This window comes from Mus pahari, chromosome 6 (genome assembly GCF_900095145.1).
Source record: "Mus pahari chromosome 6, PAHARI_EIJ_v1.1, whole genome shotgun sequence".
Lineage (NCBI taxonomy): Eukaryota > Metazoa > Chordata > Mammalia > Rodentia > Muridae > Mus > Mus pahari.
This window is the reverse complement of record NC_034595.1, coordinates 87984071-88006975: the sequence shown is the minus strand read 5'-3', so window position 1 is coordinate 88006975 and position 22905 is coordinate 87984071. Positions and strand designations below refer to the sequence as shown.

The window sequence follows — 22905 nt, the reverse complement described above, 5'->3', positions numbered from 1 at the left end:
GCAGCAGCTCTGTTGGAGACATGCAATGAGATTAATGTTGTTTGTGTGAATGCTGACACTGTCAAGTGAGGGCCAGGGATGTAACTCAGGGGTAGAGCATGTGTCTGTATGCAGGATCCCCTGTTTCAGTTCCTAGCATCAACACACCGAAGGTCTCTGTCTTAGTCAGGGTTACTATTGTTTATTTTGCTCACAGTTCATCATGAAAAGCAGTGAGGGCAGGAACCTGGAGTCGGGAGTTTGTGCAGAGGTCATGGAGGGGTGCTGTTTACTGGCTTGCTCATCATGGCTTGCACAGCCTGCTTTCTTATAGCACCCAGGACTACCAGCCTAGGAGTAACACCATCCACAACAGACTGTGCCCTCACCTGTCAATCATTAATTAAGAAAATGCCCCCACAGGCTTGCCTGTAGCCTGCCCTTTTGCAGGCATTTTCTTAATTGAGGTTTCATTCTCTCAGCTGACATTAGCTCATGTCAAGCTGACATAAAACTAGCCAGGATAGTCACCATGGTCTCGTTCTGAGAAACTGCCAGTCACTCCAAGCATCAGGAGTGACCACCTTGATCATCTGGCAGCCATCAACACCAAGGCAAAACCCTATACCATTAAGAAGATTATGCTTTGGGTTGGAAGGTGGAGCTTGCTCGGAGCATGTGCACACTTGCCTGTTCCATCCCCAAGGACCCCTCTGCAGACAGATAGATCACTGAAGGCTCAGAAGATAAAAGAGATTTTAAACAGTCTCTCTCCGTGGTGTGTGTGTGTGTGTGTGTGTGTGTGTGTGTGTGTGTGTGTGTGTGCAAGTACGTCCATTCATGAGTGTGTGCACAGGCCTGTAGTGTAGGACATCAAACCAGAGGGAAAATCCACAGGCGCTGAAGACTGGTTAAAGGCTAGAAAGAGAAACATTGAGGAGAATGGCCAATGGGGCATCATCCCTGAGCTGAAAGGGAGAAACAGGCTTGAGGGGAAAACAGCCCTTGGGTCCTGGGTGAAATGAACACCAGGGGTCTGTGCACTGTCAGCAGACACATTGATTCCAATATTCTGAATGTGAGAGTGCCTTTGGCCTGGGGCCCAACCAAAACCCTGAACTCATCTATAATATACTCCCTGCAAGCGCAGGGAGTGCCCCAGGCCGGGCAGTGGAGCTGGAGTGAGAAGCTCGCCCTTTTGTCTTTTGTCATCCAGGATAGATGAATAGGCACCTGACCTTTCTGAGGTATTTGGCAAATTCCAACAGCAGTGCCATCTGGGACTAAGGTGGCCACGGGGAAAGATCTGAAAACTGGGACTTCACTGGGGACCAGAGGGAAGGGCGGAGAAACCAACACTTGGGAAGGCAGGAAGGGGGCCCAAAGCCCTGATACCTGCTCTAACTCACACAGAGCACGCGTGCAGTCTCTATGTAGCTGACTTTGATTCTACAAATAACACTACTGCCTTGGGGAGCAGCAGAGATAGCTGACCCGGCAGCAGCTGCATGGAAATTGCTATTTAAAGACTCGGCTTTTGCAGCGCAGGACTCTGGGCTTGGGATTTGATTGGAAGGCAGCAACACTAGGAAGGGAAACAGATTTGGCTGGGGGGGGGCAATTCAGCAGGTGGGTGGCTGCTGTGAACCCTGAATATGCTCAATGAGTTCATCTTAATAAAATGATGTCTCTCCACCTCTCTCCGGGTAAATTGAGCGTGTTGGTTCGTGGCAAGGGCTTGGGATAGTGTGCAGCATGCAGTGATCAGTGGGTACAAGCTGTCATCATTGTTATGGCTATCTCCACAGCCACCGACTAATGTAAATGCATCCAGAGATGGAGAGATACTCAGTTCTAAGTGAGAGGGTATAGCTGAGGGGTGAGCTTTACCATGTCTGCTCTCCTGCTCTCTTCTTTGTGTCTTCCTGTAATCCTCCAATTCCTTATAGTAAACACATTTATTATATATAAAAAACCCAAAGGTTAATATTCAAGGTTAAAGAATGTACAGGCTCTGGAGTCAGAGCTCCTGAGTTAAACTCTGATTCTTTGAAGAGCTGTGTGTTTGTGAGCAAATTATTGACACTCTTTGAGTCAGTTTCCTCTTTTTACAAAAATATTTATTTTGGGGAGGATATAGGGGACTTTTGGGGTAGTGTTTGAAATGTAAATGAAGTAAATACCTAATAAAAATCGGAAAAAATATTTATTTTTAAGTGTGTGTGTGTGTTTGTGTGTGTGTGTGTGTGTGTGTGTGTGTGTGTGTGTGTCAGGGGCTATGTGCCCATGAGCACAGGTGCCCACAGACACCAGAGGAGGACTTCACTTCCCCTGGAGCTGAAGTTACAGGTGGTTGTGAACTGCCTGGGAACCAAACTCCAGCCCTCTGCAAGAGCCACGAATGTTTTATTTTTTATGTCCATTGGTGTTTTGTCTGCTTCTGCGAGGGTGTCAGATTCCCTGGAACTGGAGTTGCAGACAGTTGTGAGCTGCTATGTGGGTGCTGGGACTTGAACCCCGGTCCCCAGGAAGGGCAGTCAGTGTTCTTAACTGCAGCTGAACCATCTCCTCAGCCTCACCGTAAATGTTTTTAACTGCTGAGCTATCTTTCCAGCCTCACAATCCCAGGTCCCTGAGTGGTTATGAGAGCTAAGTGAGATAATCTAGACACTCACACGGCACGGCACATGGTGGGGAGATATAAAGAGATAAAAGACAACAGCTCTAGCGAGCAATGATACGCTGGTGGCTGCTTTGTCTCCCATGTCCATGCTCTTGGTATGGGTTTGACATGGCGGAAACCGAAGCTCTTCATTTTATTTACTTTTGGTGCCGAGGATCAAACTTAGGACCACTTGAATAATAGTTGAATGTTGCAGCACTGACCCACATTCCTAGGGCTCTACAGTGGATGGGTGAACTGGAACCATGCCAGGTATCTTACAGTGGCTCGAGACTACCTCTTTTAAGATGGGAAGAATTGAAAGTCCCCAAGTCTTTCCCATCAAGGTCAAGGTTCTACCAACATGCCATTTTTACAAAAGTCGATGCCACTTTGAGAAAGTGAAGCTACTGTAGGAGAAGGTCCGGACACTGTTTTCTTATGGGGGGCAAACAGCCAGAAGCGAGGGATGGCCTTTTCTGTAACCCTATCCTCTTCCCAGCTTCCAATGCCCTTCTTCCTGAATTGTAGGCGAGTCACTTCCTTGTGTGAGCTGCCTCTGGGACATGACACTGTCATCCCACCCACGGTTGCCTGCACAAGATCAAGCTCGACAAGGCCAGTCAGGATTCCATCAGACGGCACCAGTTGGACTCAGTGGGTTCCAACATTTTTTTTTAAAAGAGAAGACATGAGAGTGGGAGGGGACTCGTTAAGGGGAGTAGGAGTGGGGAACTGGGGTGCATACAATCAAGATGTTTACATGTATGAAAATGTCAATGAATAAATAAGTAAAAGATATTTTTAAAAAAAAAATGTCTCATGCAAGTTGAACATGCTTAGGACTAGAATTATTTTGGATTTCAGATTTTGGAATATTTGCCACAGTGGATTGGGTCACATGTAAACGTGAAAGTCATGGGTGTCTCTTAGACTGAAGGCTACTTAAAATCAGATTGTCAGTGTACTCATTTGTGTGTGTTTACATGTATGTCTGTGCATTATGTGGGTACCTGGTGCCTAAGGGGAGTAGAAGAGGGCATCAGATCGCCTGGACAGGAGTTACAGATTGCTGTGAGCCACCTTTGTGGGTACCGGAAGAGGAATCCAAGTCCTCTGGAAGAGCAGCCAATGCTCTTAACCTCTAAGCCACTGCTCTAGACCCTCCACCCAGGTTTTAACTGCAATTTGCCACCTGAGACCTGGTGTGGAATTTTTCTATTTATGACTTTATATTGTCACTGGAAACTCTTCTGAGTTGTGAAACATTTTGGACTCCAGGTTCTTAGGGATACTCAGTGTCACACATCAAGCAAATGTTACCTGGAAACTGCAGTAAAGGCTCAATGACTTCCCTACTTCTCTCCCTCCATTTTTCTCTCTGCTTCCCTCCATGTGTGTGCACTTGCATACTAGGGAAGGCATTTTTGTTGTTCTAATTATGTGTGTATGATGTACATACATGTGTGTGAATGCACACATATAGAGATCAGAGGTCAAATCTCTAGATTTGGTTCTGTCCTTCCCCATTGGTGCTGGCGATGGAACTCAGGTTAGGCTTGTGTGACAGGAGCATTTACTCACTGCCTCATCTCCCTAGCCATGTGGTCTTTTCACCACATGTGTATTATTTATTTGCATGGGGGCAGGCATGTGCCACAGCGCGTGTGAAGGTCAGAGGACAATCTGTGAGAATCAGTTATCTTCTATCAGCATAGGAGGTCTCAGTGAAGAAACTCAAGTTATCAGGCTTAGTGGCAAGTGACTTTATCTGCTGAGATATTTTGCTTGATACCATATATTCCTTTTAAATTAAGGGAAAAAAGCTTTTCAAATATCCTACTTTTGGGATTGGGAGATGTAGCTCAGTGGAAGAGCCCTTGACTATCATTTGCAAGATCTGGGTTTGATCCCCAGCACTGAAAAGGAACCTATTCTCTGCAACCACTGTCACGAAAATTCGGTATGCATACTGGGCTCTTTTCTTGTGACCCCTCCTTTTAATCCTTTCGTAATACAGAACCTGGTTAGACAGGAGATTAAAACTTATTCCTATTGCTTGAGATGCAAGTCAACTCCATTTCTATGCAGAGGTGGCCAGTAGCCATATTGTTCTTTAAAAACACTATAATTTCGTACTTGTGGAGCACCTATGTGATGAGCACTGTCACAGGCGTTTCCTAAAGCTGACAGCTCTACATTGGGGGGGGCTCCTGCTATAAGTGGGGTATCAGTACTCACAACAGCTGTAGGTGAAGGTCTAGAGGCTACGGGAATGATAAATCTGATGCTGATGGTGATCTGTGTGGATAACAGTGACCAGGTGACCGTGCACTAGGCAGGGCCCTATCAGATAATGGTTTGACTGTGGCAAGAAGGTAGTGGCCGAGTGCTGACAAACCACCGACAGGGGACATGGTGTGGCACCTTGTCAGCTTGACACAACCTAGAATCTCCTGGGAAGAGTCTCACTAGGGGATTGTCTACATTGGGTTGGTCCCTGTGTGTGCGTCTGGAGGGAGGTATCTAGAATTAACCAATGTCAGAATTACCGAGTCCACTGTGGGTGGCCCCATTCCCCAGGCAAGGGGTCTCGATCTGTGCCTCCAACTGGGCACAAGCAAGAACATGTATGCATTCAGTTCTCTCTGCTCTTGATTAGTGGTTTGAAGTCTTTGTCTTGCCTTGACTTCCTCAAGGCGATGGACTAACCTGCAATTTTAAGCTGAAATAAGTCTTTCTCCCCTTGGTCCTCCTCCTCCTTCTTCTTGGTCTTATGTAGCTCTGGGTGTACTGGAACTCTCTCTCTCTCTCCCTCTCTCTCTATATATATACACACCAAGCTAGCTTCAAAATTCAGAGATCTGCCTGCCTCTGCCTCTAAAGCACCAGGGTTAAAAGATGGGTCACTAAGCCTGACTCATTAGACTGTTCCGTTTTTGGTTTTTTTTTTTCCTCTTTTTTTGGTCAGGATATTTTATCACAACAAAAATTAGCTAGAACAGCTGACCAGAGTGCTCTAATGGCCCAGACTGTTCTAATTTATTATCTTTGGCAGCGGCTGCAAACTGCAGTCACAGTATTAGGTGACAGCTATTTGAGTGACGGCTCAGCTCGATAGGTTGGGTTTCTGTTTTAAAGGTATTGCATCGAGTCGAGCTAACAGCGACAGTGCTGGGGACGACTGAATATTGTCATTGCCCATGGAACAGCTGTAATCACATTGGGAGCTCAACATTGCAACGAGAAACCTGGATCTCGGCATCGGTAACAGGGACAAATAGGTCTCCATGTGATGCAGGGACAGCTCTCATGACCAGCGACAATGGGGGTCATGTTAACTGGATCTGATTCACATCCGTTTGACTGCCAGGACACCGGACCCAGGGTTCATAACCGGTGCTATAGGTTATACCGTGAGAGAATAACGGCAAAAGAAACCCTGTGTACACCCGCACCAAGCCCAGTCCTAAAATCAGTCTCGTTCTCGCCCTGCACATGACTGTTTGTTATGAAAGAAGGAAAGAAATCTTTGGTGTCTCTTCGCAGCTAACCTCAGAGGTGGCTGGGTAAGGGGTGGATCATGCTATGGATGATGCTAAGGAACCTACTCCCAAGGTGCTGCTGTGACGGTCAAAGGTCAAGAGCAGACCAGGTTCCAAACCTGGGAGCCTGCCATTGGTAGAAAGCGCGCACGTGATGCAGGCACCGCCTTCTCGCGAGACCGTCCCCCCAGCACGTGACCACGGCGTGCGCACATCCGGGCTACGGCCCTAGGCGTTTTCCCCGGCCCCAAGATGGCTGCCTTTTGGCGTCTCCGGCGCTGTTGAATGGAGAAAGCTTTATTGTTCCCTTCGGGCAGGAGTGTTCGTGTCCTCTATGGCGCTGTCAATAAAGAACGGCAGTTTGAATCGGTGCTGAGCAGGTAACCATAGAAACGGCGCTGGGACTCCGCGTGGAGACCCCTGTCGCGGCGGAGGCTCCGGAGACTCCCTGAGTGAGGGGCGCCCCGGGACCCCTGGGGGACGCAGGGGACGCGCGGGGCGAGCTCCGCTGGGCTCGCGGCGGTCACAGCCGCCGCCGCCCGCAGTCCTCGGGACGTGGCCCCCGGGATCAGCCCTCACTCCGGGCGCAGTCTGGGTCGTCGCGTCCCGCGGGAGGACGTGGGACCCTGCCCGGCATCTGCGGGCCTCGATCCCTGGCTCCCGGGCTGCGCCGCGGACGCTCCGCTCCCGCCCCGAGGGTTCCCTCCCGTCTCTGCTCTCAGCTTCTGTTTATCCGCTGTAAAACAGTTGCGGGGAAATAGAAGTCGTGAAGGAAATAAAACTTCAGCTCCCAGCAGTGAAGTTGCACGGAGACTCAGCCATGGTCGTTTTTTGTTTTCTTTTTTAACGGGTTGTCCGGCCGCTCGCCTGCCGCCGGGCGTGGGAGTGCGCGCCGTTGCCCCGGCTGCTTTTCGGTTTTGATGGAAAGGCCCATAAAGCCGGAGTCATTTCTCTCCTGCGCTTTACAGAAGTTTGCCAACCCTGGCCCGAGGCACAAGTAGATTGAGCTAGTGTTCAATAGACACGATACCCTGGCTTCCATGATTCCTGTCAAGCTAGTGGTCTCTCATTTCTTACAACGCTATCATTCATCCGCCCAGTGTGTGCAATTGGCCATCTATTTTATGTTTCTACGTAGCTTTGCAGTGTATTTTCCCTGCACAAAACGTGAAGTGTGATTATGCTGTTTTAGGGCGTGCTAGCTTATAAAGTCGGCAATGTGAGGCTGTCGCTGGGAAATCCCCCTTGTATGGTAGCCTAGGTCACATTGCCTCAGACTGTAAGTTTTCTCCCTCTGGGAGTGTGCTCTTCCTTGGAATTGTATCCAGATCGTGGTATGGGTTATAGCTGTTTAAGCAATGTAGGGTTAGGGAGTTCAATTTTTCAGTGCTTGGCATAAATTATGCTCAATGTAGACATGGTTCTTCTGTGACAGGTTCCCATCCTGTCTTGTGCATGTTTTGACATAGATTTCATGTAGCCCAGGCTGGCCTGGAAATAAATAAATATACATATATGTGTGTGTGTGTGTGTGTATACACACATCTCCAGGGTTGGTCTAGAGCTCCTGCTCCTCCGGTCTTCCTCTCACGTGCTGAGATTACAGGCATGTGCCTCTTGCCAAGCTCCATCACCCATTTAACAGTTATTTTGCTTTTTGCTTTTTTTTTTTTTTACACCTATGCTTGCATAAATGAGTTTAATCAGTTGTTCAAGTGCTTCTACTATGTGCAGGTATGATTCCTAGAAATGTATTATTGCACAAGAGGACCACGACTTTTGCCTCTTTGTGGAATTTAAATTCTTCAAAGGGCTTGGGTAATGTACAGGTACACAGAAATACTTCTCCTTTTTTTTTTTTTTTTTTTTTTTTTTTAAATGGCCTGCTGTGCAGCCCGGGCTCACCTTTAACTTGAGATCTTCTTGCCTCCACTTCCAAATGCTAGGATTACAGTTGTACATTACCCCTGCCTGTCTGGCAAGAATGAATAATTTCAGACACCTATCTCATAGCATCATAGCAATAAAATGAGTAGTTAACACTCACTGAGCAATTTCTTTGTGCCAGGTACTGGCACTAAGGCTTAATATGAACTGTCACTTGCTCTGTGACACAGATAGTGTTAGGATTAACATTTTACCCAGGGGGAGGTGGCCAGTGTTACATGGCTTATGCATATGGAGCGCGGAGCTGCAGTGAACAGATCGCGCCCTGCTGGGTTCCCTCTGTTGTCTTTCCTGCAAGCTTGTGAGGTCCTCAAGAGTAATGCCACACCTTACTTTTGCGGCCTCAGCTACTAGCCAATGCCACAGCTTCATGCATCCATAAGGAGAGTAACTATATTTTGAGGATACATTGAACAAATATTTGGGAATTTGTTCCACAAAAGAACTCAGAGCTGGGTGGTTTGGTGCACCCCAGCGTTCTTGTTTTCTCTTATAGTCTGAACAGTGCAGCTTCCCCCCCCCCCCCAAAAAAAAAACCCTCCTAATAGGTTTGGAGTTTTCTTTTTGAGGTGGGGTCTTCTTGGTAAAGCAGCCTATCCTCCTGCCTCAGTGTGGAGTGCTGGGATACAGTGTGTGTGCTGGTAATTAAATCTGTTTGGAAATACCCAAATTTGGCCCCAGATGTATTAAATAACAGTGCAAATTCAGATGTTACTAGCAAAATGAGGGGTGTCAGGATAGGCGGTTTTCTATCTTTTGCAGGGGGGCAGGGAGGGGAGAGGAGGAGACAGATTTCTCCTAATGTTTAAGTAGAGAACAGCTTTCCCAAGTGGAATTTAATTATTCTTCTAAACTATTTAAAAATTACATTAAGAGTGTGTGTGTGAGATAGAGGGGTGGGGGGAGAGAGGAGAGTATAGCTGGTCAGTGTGGCTGCCTGAATGCAGCAGTGTGACTGAGAAGGAAGGACAGTTTACAGGGCTTGGTTCTCCCCTATCACCATGTTGTGCCACCATGAGAATCTGAGTTCAGGAGACAGGCTTGGCAGCGGGTACCCTTAATCCACTGAGCCATCTCATCAACCCAGAATTTAGTTTTTAAAACCAAGCTAGACAATTGTCTACGCAGAAAGTTTTTAATCATTTTAGTGTTTTAAGCTTGGAGCTGTTTGTGTTCCTCCATCGGAGACACCTGAATTGTGAAGGGTATCGGGAATTTCCCAGGCCTGCACCACACCAAGCAAGTGCTCTGTGCCTGAGCTACACCTTCAGCACCAATATCTGCATTTTCTTAGGGATTTCTGGGGAAATGCTGCACACTGCCTACAGGGTGTGTTTGCAGTGGATTGTGGATTTGCTTTCAAAATCTTAATAAAGTTACATCCTTAATTTAAGCCAGGCTTGGTGGCGCACATCTTTAGTCTGTGCACTCAAAAGCAAGAGCAGGGTGGATTTCTGTGGGTCTGAGGCCAGCCCAGAGAAAAAGCAAGCGTCATGAGGCTCTGTCTCAAAAAAACAAACAAACAAAAACAAACAAAGCATAGCGTCCTGTTCTATGGCGTGGGGTACTTGAAAGGCACCAGGCGTTTTGAATAGGTGTGAACAGAGCACGAGCAGGAGAAACCACAGGCTGTGCTAAGCTGAGGGATTGCTGGAGCTGTCATATGGAAGAATGGATGTCAGGTCTTGCTTTAAACTGTATGTAGTAACCGTGTTGGGCATGTCATCAGAAGATGTCACCCAGGCCAGAGAATAGATCTGGGGGCTGGCCGCAGAGTGGCGTGTTAGTGCGGTGTTGAACTGCAAGCCCAGAATTAAATTGCTATTTTGGGTCTGGGCGGGACCTTCCCCTCTGGGCTTTGCTGTTTCTGCTTTGTGATTTGGGTCTGTTGGATTCCAGGAAAGAGGAGGTGGTGACGCCAGCTTTGAAGCATGGCATGAAACTGCGGGAGGAGCCAGGGCACACCAATTTGTTTTTCAATCTATTTTATTTCAGTTCGAAGCATCAGCGCAGACAGCAGTCCAGGAAAACAAGCCACACTTTGGCAACACTCAGCTGCGTTTGGAGATTGAGGAAGGCTGGGAGGAACCAAAGTACAGCTTGTTTTCCTGGGCTGGCTGTCTGAGATGATGCTCTGAACTGAAGTAAAATAGATTGAAAAACAAATTGGTATGCCCTGTTGCCTCTTACTGAGGACTCACATAACCCCTCCCCGGCACCACCTGGGCTGACACCCTGGGGGACGGCACCAACCCTCAGCCTTCCTCAACTCTCAACCCTGAGAGTGCTTTGGTTTCCCCAGGAAATTGAATGGGGAATGTGCTTTTCTGGTTCCAATTGCTTACCTTCCAGTAAAGTGGAGAAGCAAGCTTACTAACCACGCCGGAAGGAGTTGGATATTAAGGACATTTACATTCAGAGACGAAGCTGTCATTTTTTTTTTTTTAAAGCTGTACAGAGACTACTGTATTTCATTTGCAGAAAGCACACTGTGAGGCCCTGGCCACCCTCCAGAGAACGAGGGTGAGGAAAGAAAGCTGCCTTCCTTCTCTTTCCTTGATGTTGTTTAACTCAGATCCCAGAATCTTGACACCCAGTAACTCCTTTCCTTACACAGAGTAAATACAGTATAACTAACTGATCCACAAAAACCCAGGGTCTGTAATCTCCAGAGAAATAGTGACTCTCAGTGGATCCATGCATCCTTTGAAGATGCCTAAGAATCCTCACCAGTGCCATCCATTCTTCCTGGAGGAGAGCCCATCACTTTAATCAGACCTCACGGGGTCCCTGACCTCTCAGAAGGAGCAGAGCTGATAATGAAGGTCATATGTAAGTAACAGCCAGAGTGAAGTCACACAGCTAGTCACTTTGTACAGGTCTGTGACCTTGACCTCTAGAGTTCTGAAAGTGCCTTTTTAGGTTTTGTTTGTCTGAAGTGGTCAGACATAACTGGCAAACTTAAGGATATGCACATGCTTCAAAACTGCCTGTGAATGTTAGGACCTTACGGGAGACTAGTGAGGAGTGGGTAGTGCCTCTTCACAACCTCGTGAGCAGATCCTGCCTGCCGGCTGGCCTGCCTTTCTTTTTTGAGATGGGGTCATGTGAGGCAGGCCGGCCTTGAGTTCCCAGTGTCAACAAGGGCGATCTTGAATTCCTGATTATCTTGCCTTTTCATGCCAGTAGTGGGATTACCAGTGTGGGCCACTGTACCCACACTGTTTCTTTTCTTTTCTTTTCTTTTCTTTTCTTTTCTTTTCTTTTCTTTTCTTTTCTTTTCTTTTCTTTTTTTTTTTTAATAGATGTGATGTATTTCTCTTTAGCACAAGGGATTAAACTCAGAACCTTGCACATGCTAAGCATGTAGCCTGGCATACAGCTTCAGCACTGCTAATCTTTTATATGGTGTGATTTTTAATGTGTTCAACATGGCTGTTGACTGTGTATTACATGTCACTAATTGGTTACACACTTTCCTCTTTATGTCAGCAGGAGGCGGTGGTAGAAGCTGCTGTGGGCTAAGCCCCTGGTCTGTTGGTCTCTGCTTCCTTTTCTCCTCTGGCTAAAGCTCCTGTCACTCAGTGCTTTGCAACACTACAGCAGCCTTCTATAACATGCAATCAGATGCATGTTCATAGAGGCTCCTTTAGGGTGTTCATGCTAATACATCATCCCCTCAAAGGCTCCTCTGTTGTCTGCACCATTTCCTGTTTAGTACTTAGCACTTTGTCCTGTATTAGAAAGACCCCAGTGTCCACCCATTAAATGGACTAGTAAACTAGAAAGGGGAAACAAGAGGGTGACAGGGAGAGGACATTGGGAGATGTACCTGAAAGGGTCCCTGCTGTTCCACACCCAGGAACCCCTAAGTGTGCAGCCCTCCTTCAGAGCAGTTCTCTCCCTTCACCCATCCAGCAGTAGCATGTCAGGACTGAAATGACTGTTGTTGAACATGCACAAAGTGCTACCACTGCACTAGGTGTTTCACATAATTATGTCCTGTGTGCCCCTCTCGGCCACTGGGCATTAGAGACTGCTGGCCCTACCCCACCCCTTTGGTAGAGTCACCTGAATAAGGAGTTTTCACCTATTTTTTTTAGATTTTCACATTTTCTGATTTTTACTAGAAGTGGAAGCCAGTGAATACCAGTCTCACTCCAGCTGAGTCGGGACGTTTAGGTTTAACTCCAGTAAGAGTGTGCAGCCTGTGAGCCGGTCCTCATTCCAGACAAAAGCCACACAGTGGCCCCATGTCCATTGCTCAAATTACTACAGCTTTTAGGACTTTGGCACTGATTATTTGAACATTTTATATGTGAATCCCATGTTTCCACCCCACAGCCTCCCCTCACTGTCCCCCGTCCCCCTCTCATTTCCACGACGTCTTTATTAGTGTAGCACATATGTATATAGAGAAATCCAACCTACTGAGACCATTTGCTATTCTTCCTATGTGTTTATTTTTACAATTTAAGATCCCAATTATTAATTTTTTTATTATTACTGTTGTGGTAGTACTAGGGCCTTTGAGGCATGCATGGAAGTGTTTCCACTGGGCTAGAATCAACCAGCTTCACTCCCAGCTCCCATTTCTAAAAATTATGAAGAAAGATTTCCAGTATATTAATTTGAGGATAAGGTTACAGTAAACTTAGGCTTGCAAAAGCACATGTTGAAGGCTCCATACTAGAACTGCCAAGGTAAATGAGGCTTAGCTCTGTGCAAGGCCCTTTACAGATTGCTTTTTAAATTTTCAGCCCCATTTGTCATGGGAAAAGCAGAAAAAGGGAGACAGGAGCGCTGTCCTTAGCCTGGCTGTGTTCTTAGCACTGCCACGAGCTTCCCATCCAGAATGCTGCTCACTCCTGTCCGCGGACAGCCAACCTCACTCACGCTTCCCTGCCTCTATGTGTTCTGCCAGCTCTGGCCCCTCCCTTTGGCTTTATTAGAGCCACCAGTCATGATTGGTTTTCAAAGGGCTGCCCTGGTTCTGAGTGCCCAGCCCCTATCCCGATGTCGTGAAGGTAGAGACTTTAAAGCAGCGACAGTGAAATGTGCTCTGTTAGCCTGTAGGCTTGCATGGCACTGTAACTCTCAGCGTTTCTCTGAGGGCCTGGCAGTCATTAAGTATGACCACCCTGGACACAAGCTGCTCATTCAGCTGCCCTCTGCTGACAGTTGCCCTCAGTTCCAGTCAGGTTAAAACCAGAGGGAGACTTCTGAAGGTCAAAGTCCAGACGGTGGAGTAATTGGCCCCTAGAGTTCTGGGTTTCTTTCCTGGGCTGCAGAATGGTGAGGATGAAATTTTCCCTGTTTCCCTTTGAACATTTTTGAGCAAATAACGATGGAATCCCACAGGCTCTTCGCCAGCGTTAAAGGCAGGGGAGAGAAGCTACACTTTTGCTTTTTTTTTTTTTTTTTTTTTTTTTTTGTTAGTTCCTTAAGATAACCCTCTTGTTATACTCCCCGGTGATGGACTAGGGGAAAGCTAGAGATGAAAGCAATTCCCAATTCTTCAAAGACAAAGGAAGAAGTTAACAGCACAGGAAAGGAGAATGGTGTCGCTCTGTGGAGCGCACACAGAGGGTATTGAGGGCCGAGTGATCTGAGCATTTCGGTAGGACATGGTGCCGAAAGACAGGCATCTGGGGTTGCTCTGTGCTTCCAACCTTCTCTACAAAGGCAGAAGAAAAGCAGATTTGGGCAGAGAGAGGGCTCTTCTTCCCAGAGGGCCATGTGCTCCCTGAGAGCCAAGTGCCTTATCTATGTAGTGCCCGGCATCATGCAGGGCATTGGCCTGAGTTCAGTAGAGCTCTGCTGGGGAGGCACACCCTATTCCCATACACCACTGGGAAACAGCATGGGATCCTATGGAACACCCAAGAGATAGCAAGCCATGAAAGAGAGAAGTTTGGGCTCATGGTTTGCCCCACGGTTGGTTGGCTCTGATGGTTTGGGACCTGTGGTGCCCGAGGATCGTGCAGAGGAGCAGCCTCCACTCTCCTCTCTAGGACGTGCCCCAGTGCCCAGACATCCCATACACCTCACCTTTTAAACTTCCACCTCCTCACAGTAGCTCTGTTCAGGCTTTTAGCATGTGGGCTTGTGCGAGCATTTAAGGTCCACACTGTGCCAGGGCTTTGCAAGCAGAGACTAAGTAGGCTTTACCATTTGGTCAGTTTCATTGGTGCTGGGGATGGAATCCAGGGCCTCTTGATGCTAGGTAAGTGCTGTGCATGGGAGCTTCACACCTATTTTCTGATGTCATTTAAAAACACCTTGTTTACGCTGTGTGTGGTACTTCTGAGCAGTTGTCTAGATGTAAGAGGACTAGGTTCATCTTATTTGATGTTCTCAGTCTTGGGCCTTAGAACTTTCTGGTAACATTGTCATCTCAGTGTGGGTTCACTTACTGACCACCACCCTCTGACTTGGTTACTTGGGCAAATCTCTTCATCTTGCCAAGCCTCCACTTCCTGAGTAGTAAGAGGTTAATATTAGTGATGGACTCACTGGTCTTACAGGATTGTGTCGTCCCACTTGTATAAGTTATTTATCGCCATGCTTAGGGTACAAGAAATGCTTAATAAGAGTTACCTACTATAGATGGGTCCCTATGGCAACCTCCCACTGTCTTCAACTTTCCAGATTGTCTTCTTCATTGCTTACCATTTAGAATAAACTGTTGGCCCTGTTTGCATACGGGTGTCTCATCTATGGATTCAGCCAACTTGGATTGAAAATATTTGGGGAAGAATGCACCTGTTCTGAACATGTTCAGAATTTTCCTTTTCTGGACAATTGCTGGAACTTACATAAGAGATGAAAGTTTACCGAAGGATGTGCATGGGAAATTCAGATTTCTGCACAATGTTCTGTGAGCTTTGGGCATCCAAAGGCTTTGATAACTTTGGGGGATTAGAGTCAACACACAGGTACCAAAGGACAGCTATTTATTATTATGAATGTAAGAAGGTCTTAGGTCGGTGGTGAATCCTCTCAGCCCTGGGTTTAATCCCCAGCTCCAGTTGACTTCTCAGTGAGGAATGGTACAGATCCACAGGATGGCCTGGACCAGTTGGTGTGAGATGCAGCTGCACATGTAAGATAGGAGACAGGAGGAGCCTCTTCCTAGATTTTCATCAGCAAGGACCTTCAAGGTAAAACACTTGGCTGTGACATGTGAAAACTGGGCCGGGGCCATCTGAGCAGTTACTCATTCCTGTTATATGCAGGGTCTGTATGAGACTCAGATCGTGGCCTGGGGCTCTTAGGAGAGGCCTCACTATCCCATCCCGCCCACCACCACCACCACCTTCCTACCAGGCTTCCAGCCCAAATCAGCTGTGTGAGATGACAGTGGGAATGTATCATGTCTTTGCTCACAAAAGCCATTATGTAATATCTGATATATATCAAAGACTATAACTTAAAAATGACAATGCACAGTAGTAAAAGCACACATTTCAGCGGGAGAATGTTTATATTCCTCTCCTTGAAGTAGCATTCTGTGTTGGGCAGTAGCAGCTCACTCCGCACATCTGTGGTACTACAGCAGCTGTTGATATGTATGGGCTTGTTTATGTAGAGTAGGTTATTTTCACAGACCTCATGAGCCAAGCCCTGATGTCATCTCCATTTTACCCACGAGGAAACTGGGTTCCCAAGCATAATCAACTTGCCTCAAGTCTTAGCTTGTTAGGGCCAAGCTGATGTTCACTCCTGGGCAGCTAGAGAGGGCACACTCCAGACCTTTTACTGTTGAGCACACAGCCTCTGGCATCACAGTGCTTAGTGGGATACTGGGTCCCTGCCAGGGTGCTTTCATTTGTACATCAAATGGGGATTTGGTGTTTGGCCCTGTGTTAAATGTGTAGTCCAGATGTATTCCCTGCCGAAGAAAGATGTATTCAGATAATCAAGTTAGGAGAACTTGCAAGTCATCCAGGTTTTCAGGTCAGAGCAAATGGCCTATCAGTGACAAAGCCAAGGGTCTTTTGTACACCTAAGAGGCTGGATTTGAAAGCATTAAAGCTGTGATTGCTTGTTGAGACTCTTGACTGCAAGATGGGAAAGTTGGCATTAAGTATAATGCAGTCACAATCCCCAATCGCTCATTAGGCGGCTGTGCTGCTCAGGGGATTTCGCAGTGGAGTCTGTGAAGAGTAATCTTGGATGAACTGGATCAGAGCAGCGTGCCCAGAAAGGCACCTAAGTCCCGCAGAGCCTCCTTCTGTTGTAATAGCCGTGCAGAGCCTCCTTCTGTTGTAATAGCCGTGCAGAATCGCTTGTTTCTATGAATTAGTCAGCTGCTAAGAGGGGTTGAGCAGTTTGCTACACTGTTTTGATGTTTTTGCTTCATTGTATCTTGTAGACGCCTCAAGAAGACTTTCATTAGAAACTGAGAGAATCTGAGGAAGCAATTAGCTGCCTAGGGTGGTGGTTAGAGGCGGGGTAGGAGTAGGATGGCTGCTCCCAGCTTGGAGTTATGGAAACCAGCCTTCCCAGTGATCTGGAGATTTCTGTTAAAATTGTAAAATAGTTTTATAGATTTATTTTAAATTATGTATGGATGTGTGGGTTAGTGTATATTTGTGCAGGTGCCTATGGAGGTCTGATCCAGCATCAGATCCCCTTGAACTAGAGTTACAGGAAGTTGTGAGCCACGGTCTGGAAGAACAGCTATATTTCTAAGCACGGAAACATTGCTCCAGCCCCCTTTTCTCCAGTCTTCGTTTTCTTGCCGATCCGATGATGTGGCGGTGATGCTGGAGATTATCTGGTGCTTGATTGATAAGCACTTGCTGTGCTCCTGACAGGCAGAGCTTTTGCTGCGTTCACCCAGCCTTTCAGTAGCCCTGTTTGGGAGGTGAGGAACCTGAGCCCCACACAGGTTCCATAATTTGTAACACAGTTACTACTGGGATTCGCACTACCACTGTGTAGTTTGGCTTACTACTGAACCACACCTGGGGAGAGAGAACTCTGCCTGAAAAGATGCAGTTGGGCATCTGTGGGTAATGTAAGAAATTTATGACTTCTCTTCCCCTGGGCTTCAACCTCACCCTACACATAAGGAAATATCCTCCTGGCAGTGCCTTAATTACTAAGGCGTGCACATAGCAGGAGTGTAAATGTTTAGTGGGTGAGCTGTGTCAGACCCTGACTTTGAAGCAGTCTACACAGGCTTACCTGAGTTTCTGAAGTTTTTAATTTTTTTTAGTAGAAACTCATGTATCCTAGAGTTACCTCAAACTGTATGTCCAAGGACAGTTTTAAACTTCTGATCTCCTACTTCTACTTCTTGAGTTCATGATTACCACTGTACCACTATACCTGTTTATATGATTCTGGAACTAGAACCCAGGTGTAGTGTTTCTGGGCCACGCAGACCGGCGCCGGCGCCGTGTCTGCGTGGGCAGAAAACACCTTGTGGTGGGTTCGTACTGCAGAGCTAATCTTCCTGAAATAAGAGATGATCTGTAAGAAAGATTATTATTATTTATTGATTACACGCGGGAGAACCCAACCCTCTCCCACGTGTCCGATTGTCCCTGCTGAGTGTCTCTCAGTCGCAATGGTGCATGTCTGAATGTTCCAATGGCACGCGGTCCGATCCTCAGCGGAGCTGTGTCCAGAAGGCGGATCCAATTGAGTAGGCGTGACGACATTGGTGGTTGGTCCAGGCGACGAGTGGGCGTTGACAGTGGGCGGTCCGAGGACGCTGAGTTCCGGCTGATCTGCTGCACTCCAGCTGATCTGGGGAACAACCCCCAGCGTGCCTGTAAGGGGCACAACACAATGCTCAGAGGATGGCGGGTGAGACCCAACACCCAGGACTTCAGGCAAGTACACTACTGACTGTGCTCCATCGTAAGCCCCTGGGTTTCTATTTTTCTAATGCCCTGACTGCATAGAACACATTTGAGCAGGATGTAAGGCTCAGTGACAGAGCGCTTGCTTGCCCAGCATGTGAGGCCCAGGTTTGTTCTCCAGCACCAATAAATGAAGAAATAAGTAAACAAAACTAGTGCATTGTGAATTCTATGAAGACGACACTGAATCCCCTATTAAGACAGTACTTAGGAACAACCATCATTAGCATTAACACAAACTGTATATTCTCTCTGCACATACATATGCACATGCATGTGCTTTTGAAGTACACTTGCACTTAGATCCTGTCAAGCACTAGCTGTTCTCCTTTCCAAACTGGGCATGATGGTGCATGCTTGCAATGCTAGCTGAGGCAGGGGGATCAGGAGGTGGAGGCAGCCAGTCTACAGGAAACCCTGTGTTTGTGTGTATATGCACATGCTAGAGCATGTGCCGGATATGGTGGCACATGGCTTTTAACCCCAGTACTCAGGAGGCAGGGGCAGTCAGGGCTATGTGAATTTGAGGTCAGCCTGGTCTACATAACAAGGCTACACAGTGAGACACTGTCTTAAAACATTGAAAGGCAAAGGAGGAGGAGGAGGAAAAAGAGGAGGACTAGGGGAGACAGCATTTCCCCCATGCTATTAGAAATCCTTTTTTTTTTTTTTCTTCAGAAAATGTATTTAGATGTAACTTATTAGATCTAATTTATTTAGATGTAATTCAGTTTAAATTGCATGGTTAATGTCTGTAACCATTACTCACTAATTTTAGGATCTTTTTTTAGATCACTTCAAAGCAGTCCTACTCAGTCACTCTCCCTTCCTGCCCTGTAGTCTGTGGTAACCACTAAGCCTGTCTCGGTTTGCCTTCTGTTGCAATTCTCATGCAGTAGGTAGCATGTGTTAAGAACTCACTTCTTTCTGTGGCTGAATATTGTTCCACCTTGGGGAGGTGTGTTGGGCCCATTCCTCAGCTGATGTCCATTAGGTTGTTAGCACTGCCTGCTGTGGTTAACGTCCCAGTTCCTACCATTGCAGGAGTTTCTGTGTGGGTGTGTTTTCAGCTCTCCTGAGAGTATCCTGGCAATGGGCTGCTGGGTTGTTTGGTGTTTAACATATTTTTCCTTGAGACAGTCTCATGTGCTGGAGCCTTCTGAGTGGTAGACTGTAGGTGTGCACCACCACATCTGGTGAGTTTTTTCGAGACAGGGTTTCTCTGTGTAGCCCTGGCTGTCCTGGAACTCACTCTGTAGACCAGGCTGGCCTCGAACTCAGAAATCTGCCTGCCTCTGCCTCCCGAGTGCTGGGATTAAAGACGTGCGCCACCATGCCCTGTGTTTAGCTACTTAAGGAACCTCCAAATTGTTTGCCAGGGCAGCTGCAGCATCCACATACCCACCTGTACTTCTGTAGATTCACAACCCTGTCCCCATGCTCAGCACCATACCAGTTTTCTCTCCTTGTCTGCTTCCTTACAGCCTGTAGGGATGCTTGCCTGTGTCCTCTGGCAGTGTTGCCTGACCTGAGCAGTCTTGGGTCCTTTCATTGCTATGAATGCCCACTCTGCTCTAATGCTCTTCTCAGATAGCTGATTTCTAAGTGATGTGATTCTGTTCTTTGAGTTATCTTTTTACTTTTCACAGTGGTGTCCTTTGATACAGAAGCGTTTTGTTTTTGAGATCTTGTATAGCTTAGGCTGCCTTGACTTCTGATCTTCCTGCCTCTACCTCCCCAAGTGTGCAGATCACAGGTATGTGCCACCATGCCAGGCTCTGAAAGCTTTAAGATTATATAAAATCCAGTTTCTGTGTTGTCTTTGGTTTCTTGTCCTTTGGGTATCATAGAGAACTTTGTCCAGTGCTGAGTGCTGAGCCTGGGACCTTATGTGTGCTAGTCAAGTAAGCAGATTCCCGATGAACCACACCTCCAGCCAACAACCATAATATTTCCTAAATATGACTCTATACTATATTTATTTAAAAATCTCTTTGTATTTTAAGTTTTCAGAGCTTTTTCAAACCTATTCAAATGGTACTGCTTTGAATACAGTGCAGATGAACATTTCACATCCTTTCTCTACACTGATAGAATTCTAGAATGGGTCTAAAGGACACCTACATTCTTCCTATCAGGTATCACCATTTTCGGTACTTTATGCCTGATATGTTTTGGTAGAACAGTCAGGCAGCAGTAAGCACATTGTTCCCTCTCCCCAAACACCCCTGTCTTATCAGAGGGTGCTCTTCTAGTTCTACATGAGCAGGTAGGCTTCACATGGCTTGCTGTTGTCAAGGGAAGACCTATGTTATAAAACCACAACTCCTCAATTAAATATTACCATTGAGAAAACTTTCTGATTTAATTGCCTTCAAATTATAATCATGTTTTTAATTTTTAAACTGTGCATGGGCGTTTTGCCTGCATGTGTATCTATGTACCACTTGGATGCCTGGTGGCCAAAAAGCCCAGAGAGGATATCAGATTTCCTAGAAATGGAATTATAGATGCTTATGAGCTGCCATGTAGGTGCTGGGAATCAAACTTGAGTCCTCTGGAGGAGTAGCCAGTGCTATTAACTACTGAGTGGGCCCCAGTGGTTGGTATTGACTCTTTGGCCCCAATGATTGATATTTTAATCACAGTAAAAGAAGGAATAACAGAGGTGCTGTGTACCATGTCCAGTGCTGTACCAGTCTGAGACACAGAATCCTCCCTGCTCACGGCCTCTCTTGTTTTCTTACAAGTTGAGTGTTTTAGTTTTGGCCCAAATACAAACATAAGATTCAAAAGCTGGGGTTCTGGTTTCAGGCCTCAGCATTGCTTAGATATATGAACAACTTAATTTCTGTCTATCTCTTCATCCATAAATGACTACGGTTGAGTTGTATCGTCTCTAAGCATAAATAAGTTGCAGTTCTCTGACCCCTGTCTCTTAGTCTTTGGCAGCACCCTGCGGGGCAGCCCACACTGGCATCTGACTCGCCTTCCTTCTGTCCCGTGCTGAGGTCACTTCTTACAAAGGCTCATCCCGTGGTGCTGTACATCGAGGAATGGATTTCTTTCCGAAGTTTTACTCAGGTGATGAGTGGTGGGAATATAGGCTAACTAATGCGTGGCTGAGGCCTGTGGAGGAAGCCAGGGAGGAGTGAGGCCCAGTGGAACAGAGGGACTCAGGGCTGAGCCTGTGGCCAGTGTGTGGTGGGTGACAAGGAAGGGAGAAGGATGAAGCTGAGTCTGAAGTAAGTTGGGCTTAGGCAAGAAGATGGAGAGGCTGATCTGCCACAGATAGATGCTCAGAGTAAAAGTAAAACTTTGTCCAACATCCGTGAGGGACCTCCTTGCCAAACCTCAGCTCATGGGCGATGCTCATCAGAGACCTCATGCCTCTGGCACAGGAGGAACCAGGCTGCAAGAGAGCACAGGACCTCAGTGGTGGAAGGAACCAGACACACCGCCATTTGGCATTGCACCTAATCCTAAAACTTGCATGCTGATTTACCCTAATGACCAAGGTGATTTATGGGGCTTTATGTAAACATTGGCTCTATATAGCCAACTTCCTTCTGCTGTCTTCTGTGATTTGTAAAGGGCTTTCTGATGCTGTCTGCACTGGCCCTTTGCTTCTTTTCACAGATTATTACAAAGAATAGGCATAGCTCACATTATGGATCTGTTCTCTGATCTATATTGAATTATTTATGTTTCTCAGGTCCAGCCAACTGTGAGACTCTGCAAGGATAGGATTGTGTATCTGCAAGGCCGATAGCCAAGTCAGACCTTTGGTAAATTAAGTTCAGGCCATCTGAGGAAGTTTCTTGGCAGCCAGCTAGCTGGCCTGTGCCAGCAGCGCTTTCTTAGATACATAGCTTCCCTCAGTCTGTAGCGAAGTACAGTAAGAGCAAGGCTTCTTAGACGGGGGCATTCCCATCAGACTGGCTAGCACTTCATCTCTCCTGGGAGAGGCTTGGGAGCCTGAAAGCCCTGGCAACCAGAGGAATTGAGGTCTGAGAACAGGGAGCCAGGTGATGGGAGAGCGGCTCAGGGGAGAAAGGAAGGCACTTACTATGTAAGTCTGGTGACTTGAGCTTGATCCCATAACCCATATGTACTAGTTCCTTTTCTGTTGCTTTAATAAAACACACCGACCAAAAGCAACGACGGAGGAGAGGGTTCATTGAGAGAAAACAGTGGAGGAACTCAAAACCTTGAGTTTCAAGTGCAGAAACTTGAAAGCAGAAATCATGGAGCAACACTGCTTTAGGTTCATGCTTAGCTAGTGTCCTTGTATGCAGCCCAGAATCAACTGCCTGGGGAGTGTTACTGTTCACAGTGGGCCAGGCCCTCCTACATCAGTTAATAATCAAGACAGTTCCCCACAGACATGCCCATAGGTCAGTCTGATCTGGGTAGTGCTCCAACTGAGACCCTTCTTCTCAGGTTACTGTATGTAGGCTGTGATAATTAATGATTAACACAAAGGTGAAAGGAAAAAGTGACTCACAGCATTGTCCTCTGACTTCCATATATGTGCTGTGACTTCTCCTCCGCCCCCAAAATATAAGTAATTTTTTTAAAGGCAAGGAGCCAAGCAGATCTGCAGTTGAGCTGTGCCTAACATTAATGACTACGGTGCTGTCTTGGGCAAGTTCCCTTGCTGGGTACCAGTCTCCTCCACTGTTAGATGGAGATGGCATGCTTCCCACCCCACAGGGATGTTAGGGGAAATAACAGAGGATAGAAAATGCTTAGTCTGTGTTCCTGGCATTGGCATTTAAGAATCAAGGATATGAATCCTAAATCTGATAGAGGACTAATATCCAATATATACAAAGAGCTCAGGAAGCTGGACTCCAGAAATTCAAATAACCCCATTAAAAAATGGGGTACA

At 46.8% G+C, this 22905-nt stretch overlaps 1 protein-coding gene across 8 annotated transcripts in view; it reads left to right on the top strand.

Annotated features, from left to right (window-relative positions):
• Positions 1-6433: 6433 nt before the first annotated feature.
• Positions 6434-22905, top strand: part of Zbtb40 (zinc finger and BTB domain containing 40) — a 71601-nt gene continuing 55129 nt past the window's right edge. For 6 of the 8 annotated variants that reach the window (XM_029539809.1, XM_029539815.1, XM_029539810.1 and 3 more), the window contains exon 1: positions 6488-6566. Coding sequence is in view for 1 of the 8 variants with exons in the window: in XM_029539813.1 (XP_029395673.1) it covers positions 6472-6566 (95 nt within the window). In the remaining 7 variants the exon portion in view is untranslated. Of the gene's footprint in view, positions 6567-22905 lie in introns of all 8 variants that reach the window. The other 2 variants (XM_029539813.1, XM_029539808.1) reach the window with 2 other exon arrangements.